Here is a 25,124-nt window from a genome sequence, read left to right as displayed (position 1 = left end):
ACAGTGCCTCCTGTTGGGAGAGAATATCCTTTCCCTTTCTACTTCTTGTAAATACAAGATTCTTTTCGCTATAGATGCAGCACTAAAATAACCATCTACCATTGCTTCTTCAGGAGTGCCTGGCGTGCTATGGTCCATGGGGTCACGAAGAGTCGGGCACGACTAAACGACTAAACAACAACAAATTGCTTCTTCATGCTTCATCATGGGAACTGGGAGCCGTTGAACAGGAGTCTCTGACACAGCTGAATTGCAGGGGCGGGACTAGATGACCCTCGGGGTCCTTCCCAACTCTACAATTCTACGTTATATGAAACTTTGAGAGCGTCCGTCGCACGTGGGTTTCCTTCCGCCCCTTCCCTTATTTCCCACGCTTCTTCCCCCCAGCGTCGTCGTCGTCTTCTACTGCGGGGCTATTTCCTGCAGCTCCCCCCCCCCCCCGCGCGCCCCACTCCTCGTTTCAGCCAATGACTGCCCCTTCCTTCGGGTCGGTCCCCTCTCATCCCCCCCCCCGGACTCGCATCCGCATTCCGAGCATCTGCTAATTGGTCGCAGCTGGCGGGACAACACCCCAGCAGCTCTCGAGTTGGCTCCGCCACGGGGCCGCCGGCGCCCCCTACAGCATTTCGCAGGCAGCCGCGCTCCAACGCCCCCCATCCCCATATCAGCTGCAATACGGTAGCAACAGGCAGGCCGTCCTGTGCGCTTTGCTTAACTTTTCCCGCCTCGAGCGGCGCCGAGGAGAGTTCCCGCTCCGTTTTGACTTTGAGGGAGTCTTTTCCAGTTTGCTAGGGGGGAAGTAAACTCCCTCTCTTGTCCTGCATCAGCTGACTCCCCCCCCCCCAAATATATATCTATATATTTTTTAAAAAAAACTGTGATGAGGGTTGCTTGGAGAGAGTCGGAGGAGGGCTTTCTTTCCTCGACAGGGGCTGCCCGGTTGCTTCTGCTCCTCGGCTGCTGCGCGACGGGCGGGCAGCCCTACAACCTGGACCCGCGGAGCGCGCTCGTCTTCCCGGGTCAGAACGGGACACTCTTCGGTTACTCGGTGCTGCTGCACAGCGTGGGAAGCAGCAGATGGTGAGTTAGGGAGGGTGGGCGTGGGAGTGTCTCTCCCTCCCTCTTCTTACGACGACCATCCTCGACGTGTCTCCTAGGAGGTTTAGGGCTTCTGAATCCAGCAGGGTTTTACTCCCAGGTTCATAGAACTGTGGGAGTTGGAAAGGGGTCCAGAGGGTCATCTAGTCTGACCCCCGCGCAATGCAGGGGTCTTTCTGCCCCTATGTGGGACTTGAACTCGCAACCCTGAGGTTAAGAGTCTCCTGCTTTATTCTCTGAGCTGTCCATCATTAAGGACGGGAGCGCTTCTTGGGGAGAAGTGTCTTCCATGGACCTCTGTTGTTGCATTTCACCAGTTTAATATAATCGCTGGTGACCAGGTCAGAAAGTTTTAGGAATGCAGCGGTGGATTGTCAAATAGGGTGGGCCTTTTGGGGCCCCCACAACAAACGGATTGTGTAATAAAATTGGTTTATTAAAGTGGTGGGCTGGAAAAATAAAATAAGTATTAGGCGCTAATTTGAAAAGGGGCCCCTGATATTTCAACTGCCTAGGGGCCTCACCAGGGTTTGTGATCTGGCACTGAGCAAATGTTGCACCCCTTCTCCTCTCGCCACTTGAAGTGAGGAGCCAAGAACAAGTCTTGGTTGTGTTTTTCTCATAGGTCTCAAGCATAGACATAGGCAGGGGGGCAGCTGCCCCTCCAAAAAAAATCAAGTAAATAAATAAAAATACTTAACTAAAAGTAGAAATTATAGAAAGATTTTGACAGGTTTTTTGCTGAGCAATTGGGGTCAAAAGAGAATAATTGAAAACAACTGTTGTTGAGACGTTGCATTCGGAATCTGCTACACAGAGTCAGATAGAAAAGCATAGTGGGTCGGTGTCCTGTCCCCCCCCCCAACATAAATCCTGGTCTCAAGCTATCCATTGAGGCACAGGTTGTTTTTTTCTGGCTTGCCCCCCAACCCTCCAAATATAGGATCTCAGTAGTCAGAAACGCTTCAGTGTTTCCCTGAACCATGAGGACTAGAGGCACTAATTTTAAACTCGTACCTCCGTTGGTCCCCAAGGGGATTGTCACTGAGTCTGCAGTAGGTTTGATCCACTTGCCGTTGGTTTAGCCTTGCTTTTCTTTTACTTCCTTCCCCCAGGCTTGTAGTGGGAGCTCCGAAAGCCAATTGGCTTACAAACAGCTCCGTGGTGAATCCAGGGGCGATTTTCCGGTGCCAAATTGGGAATAATACTAGGAGAGATTGCGAAATACTCCAATTGGGTGAGTGGAAGGGACCCTCTCGGTGACTTGGCCATTGTTGGCAGCCAAACGGGATGACCCCAGCTTTGGTGAAGCTCTTCGGAAATCCTTACTGTGTAGCACTGTTCCTCATTTCCATCTGTCCTCACTCAGTAACGTCTCCAAAGTACTGAAATGATAAAGGAGTTACTGAAGACTCATTTCTTTTTCTTTCTTCTCCTCCTCCCTGCTCCCGAGAAGGTAGGGTGTCCACTTGCCAGTTGTAATTGCAGCTTATTAATTTAATGTTTGCATGGCACTTCCCCCAAGAAGGTGCCCAATGCCATATAAAAATGGAGCTCAAGTAAGAGTGAAAGAATGACAAGCCATGAAAGCCTAAGCATGTTTAATTGCAAGTCAGTCTCACCGCAATTGATGGGACTTGCTCTCTAGTTGTGTTCTGAAAAACCTTGAAAATGAAATGAAAGCCAGCAAGTCAAAATGCAAGTACCATGTAATTATTTTGGATCAAGCAGTTGGGCGTAAGAGCATTAACGGGGGGGGGGCACACACACAATATGGCCCGTGTTTAAGCCCATTGAAATCAAAGGGGTTATGTGTACCTAGTTGCCTTTTAATGTGCGTGTTCTTAGAAGGGCTGACTCATTTAAAATGCCAACCACCCAAATATCGTTTTTGTCTGTTTGCAGATGGAAAGTGAGTTTGCTGTTTTAAGACTGAGTTAGCTGCCCAGACTAAAAATGATATTTGAAAACCTTATGCATGTCTGGTTTCCCGCCTTTTGCTCCCAACACTCATGGAGCGCTTATTTGTAATCTTGTGGAAGCCTGTCCTTTTAAGGCATTATGGCAACAAGAGTCCAAGAACTTTGGAGCCACTGCCATTTATAATGACGGTCACGGACGAGAGGAATGGGGGAAACCCCATGGACTTCAAAATGTGTGGGAAGAAGTGTTTAGACTGGAGAAAAATTCTCTTGCATAAATACATCCCGTTCCTTGCGGATAAATTAGCTGAGGAATGCTGTCACATTGTAGTTTTATAGAAAATGGAGTCATTCAAGAAAAAGGGTCACAGCGAGTGTTTGGGCTCCAGGCTTTTACTGAATACAGTGCACTGTTGCAAACCTGCGTGCTGATGATTTGGAGACTAGATGAAAGGTCTATTCTTCTTCTTCAGTTAAGGATTCCTTAACATCTCATGGCCATGACATTGAGAGGTAACATGCATGTGTGAAGGAACCAGTACAGAGAGAGAGAGAGAGAGAGAGAGAGAGAGAGAGAGAGAGAGAGAGCTCGGCTGCACTGCTTTTCACTGGAGTCTGTTCACAGATTTGCACAGCTTCAATTTATGAAGCAAATAAGTTATATAAGTGGAACGATTGGCCATAGCTCATGGACAAGGTCTTGGGTTCAATCCCCAGCATCTTCAGCTAGAATTTGGAACCCCAGAGGGTCAGAGTAGGCAATACTGACCCAGATGGACCAATTATCTGACTTTGTATAAGGTAGGTGGCTATGATTCTGTGATGTGTGAAGCATTCCCACGAAGAGACCATTTACGGAGGTAGGTTGAGGCACCGAGAGGATGTGCAAGCTTCTTAAGCATGCTGGCACTCTCTTTCCAAATGCTGCACCCTTGACATCAATTTTTGTTGTAACAGTAAAAGAGACCATCTTGAAATCCATGCGGCTAGAACAAAACCTTAACAGGTTATCCTCCAAAGGTGAAGGAAATCTTGTGTTGTGCCATGTATCCATGACCAGATATCTCTTCCACTTAAAATAAATCCCCGGGGGCTGAACTGGGGACCTTTTTGCTGCACTGCTGAGCAACAGCCCTCGTTTTGTTGTTTCTCGTTACTTGATGAATAGTAGCTGGCTGTGTGAATGGACTTCATACCATTCCTCTTGTCCAGATTCACCCTTCTATTGTTCTTCTGCACGTGCTGCCCACATGTGCAAAGAGCAGTGTTGCTGAAACAGGGGCCTGGTGGTGCTCACTCATGAGTAGATCAGTTGTCAGTGGAAAGACGTTGTCCCGCGTCACGTTAAGCAAGTTCCTTCTCCATAGATAGGTTTCCCAGCCTGGGATGTTAAGGGTCAGACTAAGGTGTTTATATGTAAGCAGCAGAGACTTGTGTAAGCTGATTTAACTTGCCACTTGAATATAAAAGCCTGGGGAGAATCCCCACATCCCTACTGCTTGCTTACAGGGCACCCTCTTGCTCAAGCTCCTGGCGACACTCTTCTTTGTGACGCCTGTCCAGGGATGGTAGGGAAGCTGGTACTTCATTTTTGCAGGATCAAACTGAGAAACGCAGTGCTAGTCAGGGTCGCCACTGTGTATGTGGGGCTTCATTCCCTTTTGGTTGTGTTTGTGTCTCTGTCAATTCTGGCTCTGGGCTTCAGCAAGCCTCTGGACAAAATGCTTTCGGTATGCCACCTTATTGAGTGAGCCTCCCTCCACATCTATGCTTTTGCAACCAACTATTCATGGGTGCCACTGTGGGTTAAACCACAGAGCCTAAGGCTTGCCGATCAGAAGGTCGTCAGTTCGAATCCCCCCGGCGGGGTGAGCTCCCATTTCTCGGTCCCTGCTCCTGCCAACCTAGCAGTTTGAAAGCACGAAGTGCAAATAGATAAATAGGTACCGCTCCGGCGGGTAGGTAAATGGCATTTCCGTGCGCTGCTCTGGTTCGCCAGAAGCAGCTTTGTCATGCTGGTCATGTGACATGGAAACTGTACACCGGCTCTCTCGGCCAGTAAAGCGAGATGAGCGCCACAACCCCAGAGTCGTCCACGACTGGACCTAACGGTCAGGGGTCCCTTTACCTTATTCATATTTCAATAGATGATGTTGGACTCCCCATTTCCCATCAGTTCCAGCCAGTGGGACCAAGAATAATGGGCATTGTGTTGGCTACACCCCTGACTTGGCATCTTTGGGGTCCAGTCTGCACAGCTGCCCAGAGTGGAAGAGGAGGCTGTTGTTCCTGCTACTTGCGCCTGTTACTGTTTACTTGGCTTTTCAGTGGAGACAAGTGAGCAGGCAGCATTAGCAAGGAGGTCCGTTATCCCACCCTGTGGGATGGGCCTTGATGCCAACCCCTGATCCCCATTGCAGGGTTAACTGTCTCTCAACACATTCACTTCTTTCAAAAAGCAGCAAGTACTTAGTTCTTGATCCAGCAAGGATCCAAATACTGGGGCTGCACTAGCAACGGACTTGATCTGTCATGAAGCATGTTTGAGTTGGAGCTGTTCTCTGATCGGTAATGTAATAACGAGCTTCAGACATTGTTCATGAAAACTGCATTCCCCAAGAATAATTCATAAGAATAAGCTCATGGTGCTGAAGAACTTGCACCTGTAAGTGTTCTGTCGTGCCTTAGCTCAAATGGATGAATACTGTTATGATGATTGCTGGTTAATAGGAAGTCGGTGTACCTGCAGGTTTCGGATCCCAGGCACTTTCAGATAACTGAATTGAGCACTGAACTATTTTAACCATGCCTGTGAAATGTGCCATTTATCTTTGTGGGGACAAAAGAGAGACCATGACTGGTACACCCCCAACTCTAGTGGTGCAGCGACAAAACCGCTAGCACATTTGGGAAGCTAAGCAGGGTCCGGTATGGTTTCAAACTGGATGGGAAACCACATGTTGATATTCCTGCATTGTAGGGGTGTTTACTAGATGACTCTTGGGGTCATTTTTCAAATAATCATGCAAATTCAGAACTAACTACTGGAGAACCTGTAAAGGCCAGTGATAGAGGAGAGCCCCCTAACATCCCTAAGCCCCTGGGACCTGGCTTGGTTGGTCCTCAGGGGCCACCTCATTTGCTGAGCTTCCTGAGGTCACATGGCAAGCTGCCATTCCATGGAGAGGAATTCCAGCTTACTTTCAGCCAACCAAACCAAGCAACCAGGCTAGCTGTCCATCCACCCACGTCTGTCTACATGGCAGCTATCATTATTCCCCTAAATGATACCAAATTATGTTGGCCATCAACTTTGGATTTTTAACCTGGCTGCTCCTCCACCTGCCACAGTTGTGATGAAATAAAAACTGCAAATTTTGACCAGTTACAATGTTTGCAGGTCATCCTGGCCCTAAAGCAATAGGTAAAGGCATTGTTAGCATACTCAACCCCCAACCACTTGTACCAAATCTGCCTTCCTGGGTCTGAAGATTTGATTTATTAGATTTCAAATGAATTACAAAGTGGCTTACTAACAACAAATAATGAAAACATAATAGAACATCACAAATGCAACAGAAATCATATAGAAGAATTAACAAATCGCCGGTAAAGCCATTGCAATCCATAAAATATCATCGACTGAACAACTAAAGCAGTACAATTGCAACAAAGTTCATGTTGTAGGATTTGCAAAGTACTACAGCATTCATAATAAATAAAATAACAGCAACAACATTAACAAATAGTACCCAGAAACAAACAGCACTGCCAAATTCACACACTCACTCTCTCCTCACCCGCATGACTCATAACCTTTCACTCTATTCATTCAGTTAATTATTGATGACCCTAAACTGGGCTTAAGGTGCAAAAACAGGATGGGTGGGTAACCCTCTGATGCCAAAATGCTCCACACTCCTGAAATGACCTGCGTGGGGTTGCTTAAATACTCAAGCCTCTCACCCTTTCAAATTCACCAGTCCCAGGGCAACAGGATCCTTTTATCCAAGTGTAGCTTTCCCATTGTAGGACGTGGGTGGCGCTGTGGTCTAAACCACTGAGCGTCTTGGGCTTGCCGATCAGAAGGTCCGTGGTTTGAATCCCCGCGGTGGGGTGAGCTCCCGATGCTCTGCCTAGCTCCTGCCAACCTAGCAGTTCCAAAGCACGCCAGTGCAAGTAGATCAATAGGTACCACTCCGGCGGGAAGGTAAAGGCCATTTCTGTGCGCTGCTCTGGTTTCGCCAGAAGAGGCTTAGTCATGCTAGCTACATGACCCGGAAAAACTGCAGACAAATGCCGGCTCCCTCAGTCTGTAAAGCGAGACGAGCGCCGCGCCCCCAGAGTTGTCTGCGACTGGACTTAACTGTCAGGGGTCCTTTACCTTTACCTTTTTTAGCCTCCCCATTGGCCATGTCTCACCTGCTGCCTCCACCTGGCAACAAGTGCTTGGATGAAGGGCTCCTTTGCAGCACAAAAAATATGTCCATTTCCCCAAACATTTCACAACATTTACCTTGCATGCACCTAACTGCTAGCTCCCAAACCAGGCTTCCAAACAAGTAGCCAGTTAACCTTTTATGTTATTTTTCATCACGAGGAGCAGGGAGAGAGACTAAGAGAAAAGTTATTTCCATTTTATAGTTCTGAATTCCTTTGTGATCTTAGAAACAACTAGTATTTAAAATGTATGAGCTAAAGATTTGCAGTGCAACTTTCTATGTGTCTACTCGGAAGTAAGCTCAATTGAGTTTAATGGGATTTATTCCCAAGTAAATTTGTGTAGGTTAGATAATTGTGCAGCCTTATGCATAGCATGTGAAAGAGGCACTCCAGTAAAAAGTGAAAAACATGGAAATATAGTCATGCCTATTGAAAGAAATCGTTTTCTGAATGGATGCGAAGCTGGAGGCATTTTTAATTCTATGAGAAGCATGGGGCAATGATTCTAGGGGGGTTGGTGCAGACTAGCCAAACCTACTCACTGGTCTTGCCATGTTGTAAGAGCCATATAGTTCATCTGTCTGCCTTTTGGGTGGAAGTTCATCCGGCTTAAACCACTAGCTTAGATATATTTGTTAGATAACCCTCCACACATTTCCTTCGACCAGGCTGTGATGCTGCTGAGCTGAAACAGATGTGAGGCAAGCTACAGTATTTAAATTCAAGTGCAGTAAAATGTGTGCATTTATATGCATGTGTATGTGTGCATGCACTTGTGTCTGAGTGCAAGTCCCCCCCCCCCGCCTCTCCCCAAAAAGATATGGTGGTAATATCCCAAGCACATTAGCTTAAATCTGAAACCGTGACTTTTTTTTGGCTCATCTGTTGGCAGTTGGGGTCAGAAGGTCATGGCTCTGCAAGATTCTCCTCATGATTAGTCACCAGACGCATAAGATTTCATCACTTAATTTTTTTGCTTTTCGGTTTTATGTAGGAATGTTACTGCTATGAGCAATGATTTTTTTTATTTAAAGCCTGACAGCTTGAAACTGGAGCACCAAGAGTGTAGCTGAGATCTTAATACCTTATTTTTGGGATGGTCCCATTTAGTTTGCAAACGGAAAAGGCACATAACTGCCCAAGTTCACTATTGGACCCAAGTTCACTATTGGATATACTGTAATCATGCTCCCTCAGCAGAGGAAATTTTACCTGCAAAATGTGGTATCCCACAGAAGTGAATTACAAGTAGGGAAAAGCACTGTTGTGCTCAAGTCCTGCTTCCCTAGCCATCTGGCTGGCCACTTGTGAGAACAGGATGCTGGGTCAGTGGGCTTTGGGCCTGATCCAGTACTGTGCTTCTTAAGTTCTTACAGTTCCTTACTTGTCAAGTGTTTTTATGTTGGAGGCAGCTGCATACCTTCCTTTTTTGTCTTTCTGTGCTACTAGGGTTGCCAGACTCAATAGAGGACAGGACTTCTGTGCATTTAATTGCCCTGCTCTCTTTTGAGTCTGGAAACCTTAAAGAGAAACCAGCAGACCCTCTGTTTAATTTCCAAGCAAAGCATCTGCTTGTTTCTCTTTAAGGTTTCCGGACTCAAAAGAGAGCAGGGCAATTAAATGCACAGAAGTCCTGTCCTCTATTGAGTCTGGCAACCCTATGTGCTACTTGGTTCTGTAAACTTTCTCTGAAAATGATAAGTACAGTGGTACCTCGGTATAAGTACACAATTGGTTCCAGAAGTCTGTACTTAACCTGAAGTGTACTTAACCCAAAGCGAACTTTCCCATTGAAAGTAATGGAAAGTGAATTAATCCGTTCCAGACGGGTCCGTGGAGTACTCAACCTGAAGCATACTTAACCTGAGGTATGAGTGTAATTGCTTCTGGAATTCCGTACTTAACCTGAAGCATACTTAACCCAAAGCACTTATGCAGGTTTTGGGTGTTTCCATGGGCTTGCTGATACCTCCTCCTTGTGAGTGGATGGTGTGATTGTGGCATAAAGAACCTCACTTAGAAAATGAGTTTCCTATTGTTATACGAGAAAATAAATCCTATCCTCTACCACCCCTGTTGCCTCCAACAGGAGTGTGTTTGCTTATGCCATTCAATTTGTAAGTGTGACTTAGGAAGCTGGAACAAACTAAGCAAGAAACTGCCCACTTCGCTGCTCCTCTCTCACCGTGTCCTGAGACCACCCTTGTTTACGTTGGCACCACTGTGATGGTCAAGAGCTTGCAATCACTTTATCTGAAGGAGCGTCTCCACCCCCATCGTTCTGCCCGGACACTGAGGTCCAGTACCGATGTCCTTCTGGTGGTTCCCTCGTTGTGAGAAGCCAAGTTGCAGGGAACCAGGCGGAGGGCCTTCTCAGTGGTGGCGCCCGCCCTGTGGAACGCCCTCCCATCAGATGTCAAGGAGAACAACAACCACCAGATTTTTAGAAGACATCTGAAGGCAGCCCTGTTTAGGGAGGCTTTTAATGTTTAATAGATTATTTTATTTCATTTTTCTGTTGGAAGCCGCCCAGAGTGGCTGGGGAAACCCAGCCAGATGGGTGGGGTATAAGTAATAAATTATTATTATTATTATTATTATTATTATTATTATTATTATTATTTAGTGCAATGTGAATGTTGCACCGTCATAACATCACTATGCTGGCTAAATTTTGAATTATGCCCATCAAGGGTAGGAATGCAGTGGAAGTGTGGTTCATATGTTCTGAAAGATGGCTACGCGTGTGCTAATTTTTCCTCTCTTTCTGGTTTAAGGTGACCCAAAAGGAGAGAAGTGTGGGAAAACCTGTATAGAAGAAAGAGACAATCAGTGGATGGGCGTGAGTTTGTCTAGGCAGCCAGGAGAAAATGGATCCATTGTTGTAAGTATTGTCTTACATTCCCCAATATTTTGGGGAAGGGTCATATCTCAGTGCTTTTCGTGCAGATGTTTCCTGGTTCAATTCCTGACATCTCCAGGGAAGTCCAGGTAAGAAGCTTGGTCTGAGATTTTGGTGAGCTGCTTGCCAGGTTGTTCAGATGACATGGAGCCAGGTGAATTAATGGCCCCATCCGGTGAAAGGCTTGTGTCTCAAGTGCTTTCTCTTCATGCAACTTTCGTGATAATCACACTTTTCTTTTTAATTAGGCCTGTGGACACCGATGGAAAAATGTATATTACATCTCAGCGCACAAATTTCCCTACGGCATTTGTTATGAGATACCTTCCAATTTTCGGACGCTGCTGAGTCGAAGAATATGTCCTTGCTATACGAGTAAGTGTCAGTGCGGCTGGACAGATAGAAGTAAACGATGCATTATGAGGAACACTCATTTTCAGCAAGCAAATACTCAACTTTCTATAACTGAGAAAGCCAAACGTTGGCCTCCAACTTTTAAAAGCTTTTTTGAGGCTGCCATGGTTGCTACGAAAAAAATATGTTTTTAACAAAAATGAGGCAAAGTCTTTTAAATGCACTGTTATAATGGGTGTTGATTATACAGTGATTATGATTACAAACATGGCTTTATTGTTATTTTTTAAAAAACCCTCTTGCCCTCACAAATGATTCAGACATCATCCATATAGGAGGCCATGTTGGAACGTTTAGGGAGGTTGAGGGACAGAGAAGCAACCCAGCTATTCTTCCCCTGGAGTGGTTTCCTGCATGATATACCCAAGGCAGGAGAGACTTGGTCAACAGAGTCTGATTCTCCCTGGGGGAAAAAATACTTGCCCTGAACTTTAGTTCAGAGTGGAGTTGAGCTGTTGACAATGCCAGACCACCATTGCTTTAGATACAGCACATACCAGGGAGAAATCATGCCCTACCAGTTCATTGTGCAGGATGGAAGGAAACTGATTCCTTCCATTCTGCTTCCCACATTTGATTCTAGACCAGCCTCCTCTAACTTGGTGTCCTCCAGATATTTTGAACTATATCTTTCATCATCCCTAGCCAACATTGCTAGTGGTCAAGAATGACAGGAGCAACATTTGGAAGGTGCCAGCTTCAGAAAGGGTTATGACTAGGAATGAGCAAAGTGTCTCTCACTGGGACATCCGCTGACCTGCCAGGGCACTCCCTGTGTTTCTTTAGATCAGTGTTTCCCAAACTTGGGTCTCCAGCTGTTTTGGACTACAACTCCCATCAGCCCTAGCTTGCAAGACCAGTGGTCAGGGAATTGTAGTCCAAAAGCAGCTGGAGACCCAAGTTTGGGAAACACTGCTTTAGATCCACACTTTGAGCTTGTGCCATCACTTAGCTTCTCTTCCCATAAAGTTCTCTAGTTCTTCCTACCAGCGATTTCCCGAAATTATAGATGGGAGGGGGAGAAACAGCAATGCTGCCAACACATCTTATCTGCGAAGCCTGTTAAAAACAGTGACGTTGGCATTCTAGTTGATTAGAACGAACAGTGTCGAAAATGAGTTTGCTGGTTTTATTGGAATCCTTTAAACCAGAGCTTTGAAAGCAAGGTTGAGCAATGACAATACATTTCGAATAGGACCCTTTTCAAATCCCTTATTCTTCTGATATCATTAAGTGGGATATTGCCTTGCTGTTGGATGCCAGGAGTTCTAGTTAATCCCAAACTCCTTTATCAAACAGCTGTGGAGAATTTGTGATATTATTCATGGAGGATTATTGTTTTTAGTTGCTTGTTGTTTATACATACCCTCTGTCCCCACCCCCTCACCCCCCCATATTTTGTTGTGAATATTCAGATTACTGGAACAAATATGGAGACAAATACGGATCATGCCAGGCTGGGATAGCATCATTTTACACAGAGGTGTGTGTTTTAAAAATATTGCTTTCCTGTTAAAGCTTTGGATTTGTGTGTGTTTTATCCTCTCATTGTATATTAGTCTCATTTTAGACCAGGGGAAGGCAACCTAAGGCCTGTGGGCCGGATGCGGCCCAATCGCCTTCTCAATCTGGCCCGTGGATGGTCCAGGAATCAGCGTGTTTTTACATGAGTAGAATGCATGCTTTTATTTAAAATGCATCTCTGGGTTATTTTGGGGGCATAGGAATTCGTTCATCCCCCCCAAAAAAATATAGTCCAGCCCACCACATGGTCTGAGGGACAGTGGACCGGCCCACAGCTGAAAAAAGGTTGCTGAGGAGGCTTCCAGGGGCCTGAGGCAAAAGGAAGTGGAACAACACACTCTTCTCTGTCCTCTCTCCAGGCAAGCAAGAGGCTTAGCCTGAGATCAAAGACAAATTTCAGCCTGGCAAAAACACCCAATGAAGGAGTGAAGCAGAGCCAATGAGGGGTGTGCCTGGGGAGATTCCTGTATGTGGGGAGTGCCACACACTGAGGCCTGGAGGGCTGCCTTTGGGCACCAAGCTGAGATTCCGCACAATTGTGTGTCAGGAGTGAGCCGGCAGTAAACAACACCATTCAAGATGGAGTTAACGCATTATTGGCTGAAACACAATCTGCATAGACTTGGTGGAGTGTCTGTGCACAGCACAGTTGCCAAGACTGAAAGTCCCCTCCTCACCAAAGCCATTTGCTCCTCTCCAGGGCTTTCCCCAAGCAATTGGAGAGTGTGCCTGCGTGAAACCAACCTCTCCTCCACCCTTTTCATGCCTCTTCTGGTTCTGGGAGACAAGGGAGGAAGGGGGCTCATCGCAACAGGAGGGGGAGACACCCGTGACTCTGCACCAGCCTGACTCAACTCTTTCTCTTGGCTGCCCTCATCCTACTCTCCTGCTTCAGCTTCTGCCTCTGATTCTGGACTTCTCTCTGCCACAGACTCTCCGGGCTCACTAAGCCCTGTTACCCCCTTCAGCTTCTGACAACACCTCCTCCTCCCAAGACCCATCCAACCAATAATCCCCCAGCTCTGAGCCTTCCTCCCTTGGGGGTTCCCCAGCTGGAAACTCCCACCATTCCTCTGCACCCAACCAGTCTGTGGCACTGCGCTATTGTCATGTTGCTATGCCAGAGCTCTCCCCCAACTCTCTCACACACACCTTGTGTTCAACACACAGGTCATTGTGTCGCATAGCTGGGGCCTTTATTATGCAGCATCTACAGCTGCATTTTTATTATTTTATTATTTTTTTGGTCCCGTAGCTTCACCTTGTAATTGCAAGGGAGTCGGGGTTGACCTATGAGCTGGCTCTGCTCCATTCCTGAAGAATGCAGTCATGCTTCAGGTGCAGTAGTATAAATGACTACTTGCGCCATTGCCAGAGTAACAGACCACTGTTCCAAAGGCAATGTATTTTGGAGCAGACGGATTTCTCCACAGCACAATTTTTAACATGCACCATGAGCTGTATTTTTTTATATAAAAAAAATAGACTTACCTTCTTTATTTCAAAAAAGATATAAATAATATAACGGAACATAAGATTTTATTGCCTGATTCAGATTTAACCTATCCATAGCAGTAATAAGTTCTGAAAGCATTCCCTTTGGGCTTGTAAAGATCACTGTACCTCACTGTGCATCTTTATGTTCTGTATAAGAACTATACGTTCTTAAATATTCTGCAGAGGAGGGCAGTTTTTTCATTAGCTCGCAGCCCATTTGGAGTTGCTTGCAGACTTAATCTTTAGCAGAGGAAGAGCTGGTATATTTTCAAATATAGAAAACGAAAGATAATGGGCTTTGACTTGATTGTACCTACTAAATGACGTTACCAGTTGAACTAATGTGTCCAGGACTAGGTAATGCTGCAGGCTTTAAAGCAGAGCAGGAATAAATATGACTGACTCTGATTATCTTTAAGAACTTAAGACTTAAGCTTTCTGTTTTCTTCCAGGATTTAATTATTATGGGAGCTCCAGGATCATATTATTGGACTGGATCCATCTTTGTATACAATAAAACAGCAAATACCTACCTTTCATACGTAGACGACAATAATCAAGTAAAGTCTGGGAGTTATCTAGGTAACTGAAATATGTTTTGTCAACATGCTTTCATATGGAACTTTGGTTTAATACAGTTTCTGAAAGCATGCTTCTCCTGGCTATCTATGATCGCTTTCGCTATTTGTGGTAGAAATGGTAGGGGGAAAACCTGTTAGCACTTGTTTGTGAGAGGCTTCTTTTTATTTTATTTCCAAACAGAGGAAACCCAGAGGAAATATAAAAATGTGATTGTTCTAACATGAAGGGTTTGAGCAAGTTTCATTTTTGTAGTTCAGTCGGAGATGGTCGTGCATCATGAGGTGTTGACCACAACTAGCGACCTAAGAGGGCAAACCGGGAGCATGTTAGCATCCATACTGCAAGAACGGCAGGAAAGTTCATCCCAGTCTGCAGTGGAGGAAAAATGGAGATTGCATTTGGAAACCTTGCATCCCAATGCATGTCTGACCTGATGAGAGAGAGAGAGAGAGAGAGAGAGAGAGAGAGAGAGAGAGAGAGAGAGAGAGAGAGAGAGGTGCTCATATGATGCATCTTCCCTACTGGATTACAACATGTATCTTCGAGATAAGCGAACTTGCCTTGACCCTTCTGAATATGCTTAGTATATCTTAATAAATCTCAGTGATATTCTCCTCTCCCTTTCATTTTGTATGAGCACATGCCCAGTTCATTTCACTGCATTTAGCCTTATAGCAGTCCTAATAGGAAAGTAGTTCCCATTTTACAGCTGAAGAAATAAAACTGAGGCATGAACTTGCTCACAACAACCTACAGCTTTTTTTGACAAGTGTTTTTAAAGGATGTGTGCCTGTTAGCTTGCAATAGGTAAGGGCCAGTTATGTGGCCCTTTACCCCTAGCCACTGTGTCAAGCTTTCAGCAGAGTAGCTTGCAAAATGGCATTAATGGTGACATTATTTTGGACAACATTTTCCATAAAGTGTTGGGTGTGCATAACCAGTTATCTTAGTGATACACAGCTGAGCCTGCTTTTCAAGCCATTGTCTTGATCCCAGATAGCTGTGTGAATCAGCACTGAAGTATTTATTAAATGAAATATTTTCCTTAACTTCATTCGTTTATTGGGGATTGGGTGGAATGTTCTGCGTTGCATAGAACCCGGGACCTTTACCGCCATCTCTCCCTGCTCTCTTAATGGACAGGCTACTCTGTTGGAGCTGGTCGTTTCCTGTCGCGGAATAGTTCTGAAGTAATTGGCGGTGCACCCCAACAGGAGCAGACTGGTAAAGTAAGAATTAATATATCCATGTATATACATCTCACAGAATGATGAGAAAGGAATTAGCACTTTGCAGCAGCGAAGGAGAGGTGGCTGTCAGAGCTTCCATGACAGCCAAGCAACAGGAATCAGATTGACCTGTATGACTTGTTTGTCCCCATGACCACAGCTGTCAATGTTGCATTTGAGCTGGGAAGTGGCTGATGGCATTCAAAACTGTGTACAGACCCAACTATAAAATGACCCACATTCGATTGCCTACCCTTCAGGGGATTCTCTTGTGGGAGAAGAGGGCTCTTGGAGGGGGGTAGGAGAATGTGTAAAATATGTTATGTATGTGTATGGTTTTTGTTATTATGTAAAATCTTATTATGTAAAATCAATTAAAAAATTTAATTCAAAACTGTGTACACTTAACAGCAGAAGTTTCAGGAGCTGACACCTCTGAGCTGCCAGCCATGTGCTGCTTTGCTACAGAGGATGGATCCACAATAGGGTGATGACTTTTTTACAACCTCATTTCCCTGTATCATAATTCGATGAGCTTTCATTAAAGATTAGATAAAATCTTACTTTCAAAGAGATTTGATTAAAAAAAAACCTCACACACAAAATGATTTAAAAAAATTTATTTATCAGTTTTTTGACCATTTTTGAAGTCACTGTAAGCAGATATAAAATTGAACCCAAGCTTTAGAGTCACATATATACAACATTATATAGGGTCATCAAACACACAAGGAAGCTTTTTTTAGCTGCAGTAACAGTATAGATGCCGCTAGAGGGCGATGTTTTGCTACCTCTCCTGTAGGTTCTTTTCCCAGCATGCCCGGCAGGGTCTGCTGGCTCAGTTTTGAGGTCCCAAAAGGGGCTTTTACCTTGTGCAGGTGTGACATTCGTATGCCCTATGTTGCTAAGAACGCTCCCCATTGTGGAATGTGGTGTTGTGTCCAAATTTGATACGAAATATATATAGAATTGTTAATACAATTTCATAAAATGGTAAAACGGCATACAAAAAAATTAAAAACGGTTTGTGTGTGACCTTTTTTTAATATTTCAATGGAATATACCTCATTTTAGTCATCAATAGGCAAATGTTCATCCATTTGTGCTACAGGAAATAATTTTTGAGAAAATATATATGAAAAAGTCATCACCCTAACATTGCACACCTGCAGGGCCGTACATTTAGCCCTGCTTCTACTGTCATGCTGAGAATAACTTCTGTGCTGCGAGTCTCCCTCCACATTCCCATGCAAGGAAGAACCTTGGTCAGCATTACTTGGGCATGGTTCCAAACCTGTTGGCCCCACTGTTGCTTCCTCCACACTTGTCCCTCATCTGTGCATAACACATGAAGAGAGCTGTAGTTAACCCAAGGTGGAGAGAGGCTTTTGCTAAGCTGCAACGCAGATCTGATAAGGGACAGCAGGGAATGGTGCAGTCTGTGAACAGTCGTACCTTGGAAGTTGAACGGAATCCGTTCCGGAAGTCCATTCAACTTCCAAAATGTTTGGAAACCAAAGCTCGGCTTCTTATTGGCTGCAGGAAGCTCCTGCAGCCAATCAGAAGCCACAGAAACCCCGTCGGACATTCGGGTTCCACAGAACATTCGCAAACCGGACCACTTCTGGGTTTGCAGCATTCAGGAGCCCAAACGTCCAAGTACCAAGGCGTTCGGGATCCAAGGTACGACTGTACTGTATCAAAATACAGTAGTGGGGTGACTTCTTCTTCTTCTTCTTCTTCTTCTTCTTCTTCTTCTTCTTCTTCTTCTTCTTCAAGACCAAATTCACCTTAAAAGTCCAAGCTCTGGACATAGCTGACCTTGCAACAAAGCCCAGCATTGAAAGCAAAAAGATGCAGTATGAAAACTCTGGTCTTGTGTGCAGAGTTGCCTTCTGGGCAACTTTCTGGGGAATGTGTAACAATGATAGGTGGAGCCTATCAGAGGCAAAAGTAGGCAGAGCAATTAATGCAGGCTAGTTTCTATGCGTGCTCACACATCCATCCACCCAGGCAAGCAAGGGTCATCACCAGATTTCAAGGACACATTCCAGCCAGGCAAACAAACATACTCAAGGATGGTGCAAAGTAGGGCTGGTGAGGGGTGTGACCATAGCTGCCAAGTCTCCCGTATTCCCCAGGAAATCCCCGTTTTTCCAGCTGTTCCTAGCTGGAAAAACAGATTTTTTGTTTTTTCCTGGTTTATTCTGGCGCAGCGGCCATTTTGGAACTGGGCGGAGCATGCTCAGAAGCGACTTTTGATGCTGCTCTGCCCAGTTCCAAAATGGCTGCAGTGCGACTTCTGGCGCGGTGGCCATTTTGGAACTGGGCAAAGCAGCATCAAAAGTCACTTCTGAGCATGCTCTGCCCAGTTCCAAAATGGCGGCAGCGCTACTTCCGGTCTGCTACTTCCGGCCCGGTCCCTTATTTCTCCGACAGCAACTTGGCAGGTATGGGTGTGACCTAGAGACAGTGGGTGTGGGTGAGGAGGAGGTATAGCCTGGGAGACTCAAGAGGGCCACGTGGGGAGGCCAGGAGGGCCACATTTGGTGCTCTGGCCTGAGGTTCCCCCCATTCCTGCTATTGGAGGTGACCAGATGTTGCCATTGCCAAAGGCAGGGTATTGAGTTGATAGCTCCTTGAGCTTGAATGCAGAGTTGGAGTGCTGTTCTTGGCCAGCTGGTTTTGGTTTGCCTCCTTCTACTGCATGTTGAATGCTCCCCCCCTCACCCCCACATGCCCAGCTAACTTCTTTTTCTCTTTATTTTAGGCATACGTTTTTAAAATTGAACAGAAAAAGCTTTCAATTTTGTCTGAATTAAAGGGCAAAAAGGTAATGCATTGTTTAAAGGCTGAGACTGTTGCCTGCAGTGTTTTCACCTTGAGGACTAGCTAATTATGTCTCTCTCTCTCTTGTGTATGGCCAGCTTGGTTCTTATTTTGGAGCTACTGTCTGCGCTGTGGATCTCAATGGGGATGGGCTCTCAGACTTACTGGTTGGCGCCCCAATGCACAGTAAAATCAGGGAAGAAGGAAGAGTGTATGTTTACATCAACTCAGGCTCCGTAAGTATTGCTTTATTTTAACCCGTTGGTAGTTTGATTCCAAGGGGTGGCTGGTGCCCTGTTCATAGGACCAGCTTTTCTCCACAGGGCTCTTGAGCCTTTGACAACTTCCTACAGGGAGAACTATAATGAGCAGAGGTTTTTCTGACATCGGGATGCGGTGATGGGGAAAGCGTCCCCTGATGAATCTCACTCATTTTATCACAGAAAACCTACCAGGAAAAAAATATCAACCCTTGTGCATTCATTGCCCCATCATATGTTATGAGTAAACACACTATCTCATTGGCATCTGCATGTACTGAAAAGACTAGGACCAATTTAAGCAAGGGCAAGGAACTGAACCCTTTCTGGAATATGCAGTCACACGCGAGTAAAATGCGTTTAAATGGGGGGGATTGCTTGTATAACAGGGGGAAGTGTGCATAAAAATGATTTATGTGGAGGGAAATTGCTAGAAAACAGTTTTAAGCAAAAATGCATACCAAAATTGTATGAGGCGAAATTTGTCCTGAAATGAGCCGACAAGCTTTTACGATACCTTTCTAGAAAATAATAAGTTGCAAACTGATTCAGAAATGTGGAGAGCTGAAAAAGGGCCAGAAAAATGAGAAACTGAAATTCATAGATTTGTTCATCCCTACCTACAGCTCCTCCCACCCCAAACACAGATATATTAGGTGTTGAATGTCTATTGTGGTGAACTTCTCTATTAAAGTTGACTCTCCCCATGATTATTAATATACCCCGCCCATTTGGCTGGGTTCCCCCAGCCACTCTGGGCAGCTTACAGCATATCTAAAAACATAATAAAAACATCAAGCATTAAATACCTCCCGATACTGTAGAAGATGAGAATTGTAAGTTGCACAGGAAGCTCGCTTTTCTAGAGCAAGCTCCTTGGTGCAAACATTCTTCCCCCACCATACTTCGGCTCACGTTCCACACGGAAACACTCTTGTGGAAGGTTATATGTTGTTCTTGTGTGTGTAGCACAGGGGTCCCCAAACTTACCTGGCTTCGGGCCGGTTCCTCCGGAGCCAATCGCCCGGAGGGTGGGGGGGGAGCACTCCCATACACGTGCGCACTCACTTTTTCTGGTGTGGGGCGCCGCCGGAAATGGCTTCTGCGCATGCGCAGGCGTCATTTCCGGTACACTTCTGGGTCGGTGCAGTGGCAGAAATAGCTTGTGCACGTGCACACAAGCTATTTTTGGTGTTGCGCCAACCCGGAGGTGGGCAACCGCACTGCGGTGCACCAGTAAGAGCGGGCGGCGGGGGCCGTCAGGGGCCACACAATTGGCTCATGTGGGCCACATCTGGCCTTAGTTTGGGGACCCCTGGTGTAGCGTGTTGGTCTCCCATACGCTGAAGATTTCAACATGGACTGTTTCTCTTCTGAAGTGTTTCCCTTAATTGTATCCCCATACAATAGGAGCCCTGCTACAAAGTAGAATTATTATTTCCTTTCCTATAGGGAGGGAAGATGCTAGAGCTGGAGACGGCACTGGCTGGGAATGATTTGTACGCAGCGAGGTTTGGAGATGCCATTGCCAATTTAGGAGACATGGATAACGATGGCTTTGAAGGTATAATGTCCTAATGATTTAAAACTAGGTATTATGGAACTTAATATGATTTGTGTGTGTGTTTATGTCATACAGAGTTCAGTATAGATTACCAAAGTTTGTATACGATTGCAGCCTCCTTTAACTTCACCTCCCTATGCCTGGCTTGTGTCGTGGGCTATGGGGTGTTCACTTGTTTAATTAGTAAATATTTTCAGTTTCTGCATTTTGTGTGCATAATGCACCCTTTTGGAGACTGAAAATTTCTTTCGTAAATAAAAGTCCTGTTTCTGCCTTTGTTTTAAAAAGCGCAGTGCATTTTGAAGCAACACATTCCAGTTCTCTTTCTGCTTGGATCATTTACTCTAGCTATTTGAATAACAATCTTGAGGATTTAGGTCCTCGTGAAGACTATTAGTCTTATGTCTCTGAATTTTCTGTAGGAATAAAACTGCTCAGGCGCATAAATAAGTTTCAATTTACTTAAAACTGGTTGCCTTCACTTACCTTTTAAGTGCCCTACTCATAACAAAAGTTCTAATTGGTTGCTTAGAGATTTTTAAAGGAGAAAAGAAGTGTCAGGTTTAAAATGAACGGTAACTAAGTATCCTGTCTCATACCAATGAGAGCAGAATACTGCATAGTTATCTACTGGAATTGCCAGAGCAAATCCACTGATCATTTTTCTATCATTTCTGTGGACTTCAGGTATCCATATATGAAGAACGAATTCTGAAAGTTCGTTCAGAAATGGAGTTTCGGAAGACCTGAAACCATACTTGTGATTATAACACAGCTTATTTTGGAATCATAGATTATAGATCAGCAGTGGACAGTTCTCCTCTCCCAAAACTTGTGGGGTGCTGCTATACTTGAAGCAAGCTTCCTGTGGCTTCACCTGTTAACCTCACCCAGAGTACCTCTGGGCATGTATGGAGGGTTTAAATTCAGAGACCAGTGGCAAACTTGCCACCAAGCATACATACAGCTCTTAACAATCTCCAGTTTTAAGTAGGCTGCAGAGCTGGTGGCCATTAAAACACCCAATCCTACGTGTGGAAGCTAAGCAGTCCCTGGATGGGAGATAGCCTAGGAATCCTTGGAATGTTGAGGAGGTGGAAATGCCTGGTGGAACAGAAAGCAAGGAGGACCTCAGTATGCCAGCATGCATTCCTGAAGGGGGCAGCAGGCAAGGCAATTGGGGAATCTAGCTTGGTGGGCAGGGATGGGTAGCCAGACATTAACCTAAGCACCATGCAGGGTTTGCCAAAGGAATCCTGTTTTTATTTTAAGTAAGGAACACTTGATGGTTCCCCTGATTGGGGGGTGGGGGTGGCAACCACCAAGGCACAGAGACTGAGACCTACTTTTCCTTACTTTTTAAAAGCTCAGCTGAAGACCTTAGCTCAGGTATCCCCAAACTTTGGCCCTCCAGATGTTTTGGACTACAATTCCCATCATCCCTGACCCCCGGTCCTGTTAGCTAGGGGTCATAGGAGTTGTAGGCCAAAACATCTAGAGGGCTGAAGTTTGGGGATGCCTGGCTTAGATCATGGGTAGGCAAACTAAGGCCCGGGGGCTGGATCTGGCCCAATCACCTTCTAAATCCGGCCCATGGACGGTCCGGGAATCAGTGTGCTTTTACATTAGTAGAATGTGTCCTTTTATTTAAAATGCATCTCTGGGTTATTTGTGGGGCATAGGAATTCATTGTTTTTCTACAAAATATAGTCTGGCCCCCCACAAGGTCTGAGGGACAGTGGGCTGAAAAAGTTTGCTGACCCCTGGCTTAGATGGATAAAGGCTAGGGGTGGAAGAGAACTTTATTCGGTCTGCACTGATCTCTTTCACATCTTCTTTATGTTAGACTCTTCTTCCAGCTGCCCCCAGAACATTCAAGACACCTTTTTAATTAAACCCCCCCAAAAGGCAAGGCAGAGAAGTAAAATTTGTTAAATCAAGTTCAAGTAAATCTTTTGCTCTAGAGAGAGAGGCTGCTGTCTTCCCTGGGCTTGCCTTAGGATATACCTGCATTGATTGTACTGCCACAGTCAAAGTCCTTCATCCATCTCTATCTCCAGAGCTCCATTGTTGTTAATAGTTCTTGATAGGCCCATCATCCATGCATCTGCCTAACTCTGTAAAAGCTAATCTAAGCTAGTGGGCAGCACAGCGCTTACATGACTATCAAATTCAATAAATCATGGACATTTCCAACAAGTCTGTTTTTCAGTAACCCTGTTTCATTCAGCTGATGGTGATGCTTCAGCCTCTGCGAAATAAATGTGTTTTCGTTTGACATTGTTTTTAATTTACTTTAATCTGTACTACTTGCTATTTTGATTTAATCATATCCCTTAGGCATCACTTGCATAATGACTTTCATTCTCAGCCATTAATGTTTCTTATCGTCTTCAGGTTTCATGCACATTAATGTACTGAATATCTAAATTTATTTGCTAGGCAACTCAAACAACATTTACATTTCACACTCTCCTCTGGATCTGCTTAATTAACATTTGTTTTGTAGGTAAAACTGCACAATGTTGAACTAGAGCTACTTCCTTGAAATTATTGCCCTCTTCTCTTTTTTCTACCAAACCTTAGTCAAGTTAGAAATGTCTATACACACCTCCTTTCATCACCTATTGCAGGCTTTTTAGAGAGGAATGATAAACTATGCACATGTGTTACTTTTAATATTTTGGGTTCCCCACTTTCAGATTTTATTGAAATAAGGGAAGCAGAAAAAAAAGAACTATTGTATTTTTTTCGCACCATAGGACGCACCTGACCATAGGACGCACCTAGTTTTTTAGAGGAGGAAAATAAGGAAAAAAATATTTTGCTTTCGTGAATTGTCCTAGGCATAGCAACCAACTCGAGAGGCCTAGGTGCCTTTGCCCCCCCTATTAAATATTTGAGGAAGCTTATTTTGCAAAGGGGGAAAGCTCCATTTTTAAGGATCAGCTCAGTGTTGTGCATCTCTTTTGCAAAGGGGGAAAGCTCCATTTTTTAGGATCAGCTCAAAGTTGCTGAGTTTCCTTGCAAAGGGAAAAAATCCTGTTTTTATGGGGTTCAACTCACAGTTCTGCAGCTTCTCTAGAAAAGGGACCCATTTCTACAGTTTTCAGAGAGATAATCTAATCAGCCAATCACATGTCTCCCTCTGCAGACAACAATTGAGGCCTAGGCAAGGGGCTGTGAGGAGCCGGGAAGAGAGCTAGCTCCTTTATCTCCCTCTCCGATCTCTTGCAATCAGCTGCTGAGCGTGTTCCTTTCTCTTTCCCTCTTGTTAGCTTTTAGCTCTTTCTGGGGGAAAAAGAGCACTATCTGCCTTTAGCCCCTGGGCAATTTGGCTCCAAGGACCACACATTCACTCCATAAGACATTTCCTCTTACTTTTTAGGAGGAAAAAAGTGGGTTTTATGGAACGAAAAATACGGTATATGTTAAGGAACATGCCAAAAACCCAGTGAACACACACACACACACACACACACACACACACACACACACACACATATATACACACACTAATCCTTAATATTTAAGGATACCGACGGGAAACATGAGTAAACTTAGAAACTTTGGGATGTTAAGTGTAATATGTACTGGAAAGAAACCCCAAAACCATCATCCATAGGCTTGAGAAGGTTTCTGTTTGCTTTGTATGGTGGAAGGGAACCATGAAGGCAGTAGCAAATTATTTGGGGATGGGGAGAGAGAGAGAGAGAGAGAGAGAGAGAGAGAGAGAGAGAATAAGGAGAAACTGCAGCTCAGTGATAGATCATCTGCTTTGCATGCAGAAGGTCCCAGATCCAGTGCCCAGCATATTCAGGTAGGGCACAAAGAGACTGCTGTTGGAAATTCTGGAGAGCTGTCACCAGCAATGTAAGCTAGGCAGACCAACAGTCTGATTCTGTATAAATCAGCTTCTTAATGTTCCTGTGATCTATAGTGGACATCACTTGGTCTGCACAGGCTGTTGGAGGTGTATGCCTGTCCTGTGCAAACTGACCCCTTTCACCAGGCACCGCTTAGTGGTGGAGGGCAGGGGTTTCAATTTGCAGCATGCATTTGTCTCTCGTCCATTTGGTCCATGTGGCAACTTGATAAGTAGTTGCACAATTCTTATGACCAGTACGATTGGCCCTCCCATGCTATACCATGTGATTTCAAGAGCCAACCATGTAAAAAAAGGATTTTTCAGAAGCTGCAGTATCCTCTAGGCCAGGCATCCCCAAACTGTGGCCCTCCAGATGTTTTAGCCTACAACTCCCATGATCCCTAGCTAACAGGACCAGTGGTCAGGGATGATGGGAATTGTATTACTCTAGGCAATATTTGAATTCGGCTCTAACTAGATAAGTGGAAAGCTTTTAATGTGAAACATTGTACTTGAAGATGGCATGGAGCATAGGCAGAGATTTTTTTTATCAAGGAAGAGGGAATGAGAAAGTTGAAGGCAAAAGTTTTTGTCTGACTGAAGAAAACGATGTCTAAGTTATAGGTAGGTAGCCGTGTTGGTCTGACGTAGTCGAAACGAAAAATTAAAAAAAATCCTTCCAGTAGTACCTTACAGACCAACTAAGTTTGTCATAGGTATCTCTAAGTTGCTAGTGATCCTGTTCTAACCTGGAGACTTGGGAGAGGTTGGAGCATTAAACTAGAAAAACACAATTTTGGGGGCTTGTGGGTAAAGAAATAGAATTACATTCTACAGAAAACCACAGTGGCTTTGACCACAAATGACTTGCAGAAGTCTAAGCAAGAAATGGCTGTGGTGTTCTGTTTTTGAAGATTGTACAGCTAGAGAGACAGCAACATGCTGACCTCGTCCAGAGGTTATGAGGACCGTAGCTGAGCTGGTGATGCTAT

The 25,124-nt window shown here is 44.9% G+C and overlaps 1 protein-coding gene across 2 annotated transcripts in view; it reads left to right on the top strand.

The window, feature by feature from the left end:
- The first annotated feature begins 655 nt into the window (after positions 1 to 655).
- Positions 656 to 25,124, top strand: part of ITGA4 (integrin subunit alpha 4) — a 53,340-nt gene continuing 28,871 nt past the window's right edge. For both annotated transcript variants that reach the window (XM_035133765.2, XM_035133756.2), the window contains exons 1-10: positions 656 to 1,080; positions 2,214 to 2,335; positions 10,241 to 10,347; positions 10,614 to 10,740; positions 12,195 to 12,262; positions 14,253 to 14,382; positions 15,526 to 15,611; positions 18,382 to 18,444; positions 18,539 to 18,676; positions 20,153 to 20,264. In XM_035133765.2, coding sequence (XP_034989656.2) covers positions 881 to 1,080; positions 2,214 to 2,335; positions 10,241 to 10,347; positions 10,614 to 10,740; positions 12,195 to 12,262; positions 14,253 to 14,382; positions 15,526 to 15,611; positions 18,382 to 18,444; positions 18,539 to 18,676; positions 20,153 to 20,264 — 1,153 coding nt within the window. In that variant the 5' untranslated portion in view covers positions 656 to 880. The remainder of the gene's footprint in view (positions 1,081 to 2,213; positions 2,336 to 10,240; positions 10,348 to 10,613; positions 10,741 to 12,194; positions 12,263 to 14,252; positions 14,383 to 15,525; positions 15,612 to 18,381; positions 18,445 to 18,538; positions 18,677 to 20,152; positions 20,265 to 25,124) is intronic.

Source organism: Zootoca vivipara, chromosome 1 (genome assembly GCF_963506605.1).
Source record: "Zootoca vivipara chromosome 1, rZooViv1.1, whole genome shotgun sequence".
Taxonomy (NCBI): domain Eukaryota; kingdom Metazoa; phylum Chordata; class Lepidosauria; order Squamata; family Lacertidae; genus Zootoca; species Zootoca vivipara.
This window is presented reverse-complemented; position numbering and strand designations above follow the sequence as displayed.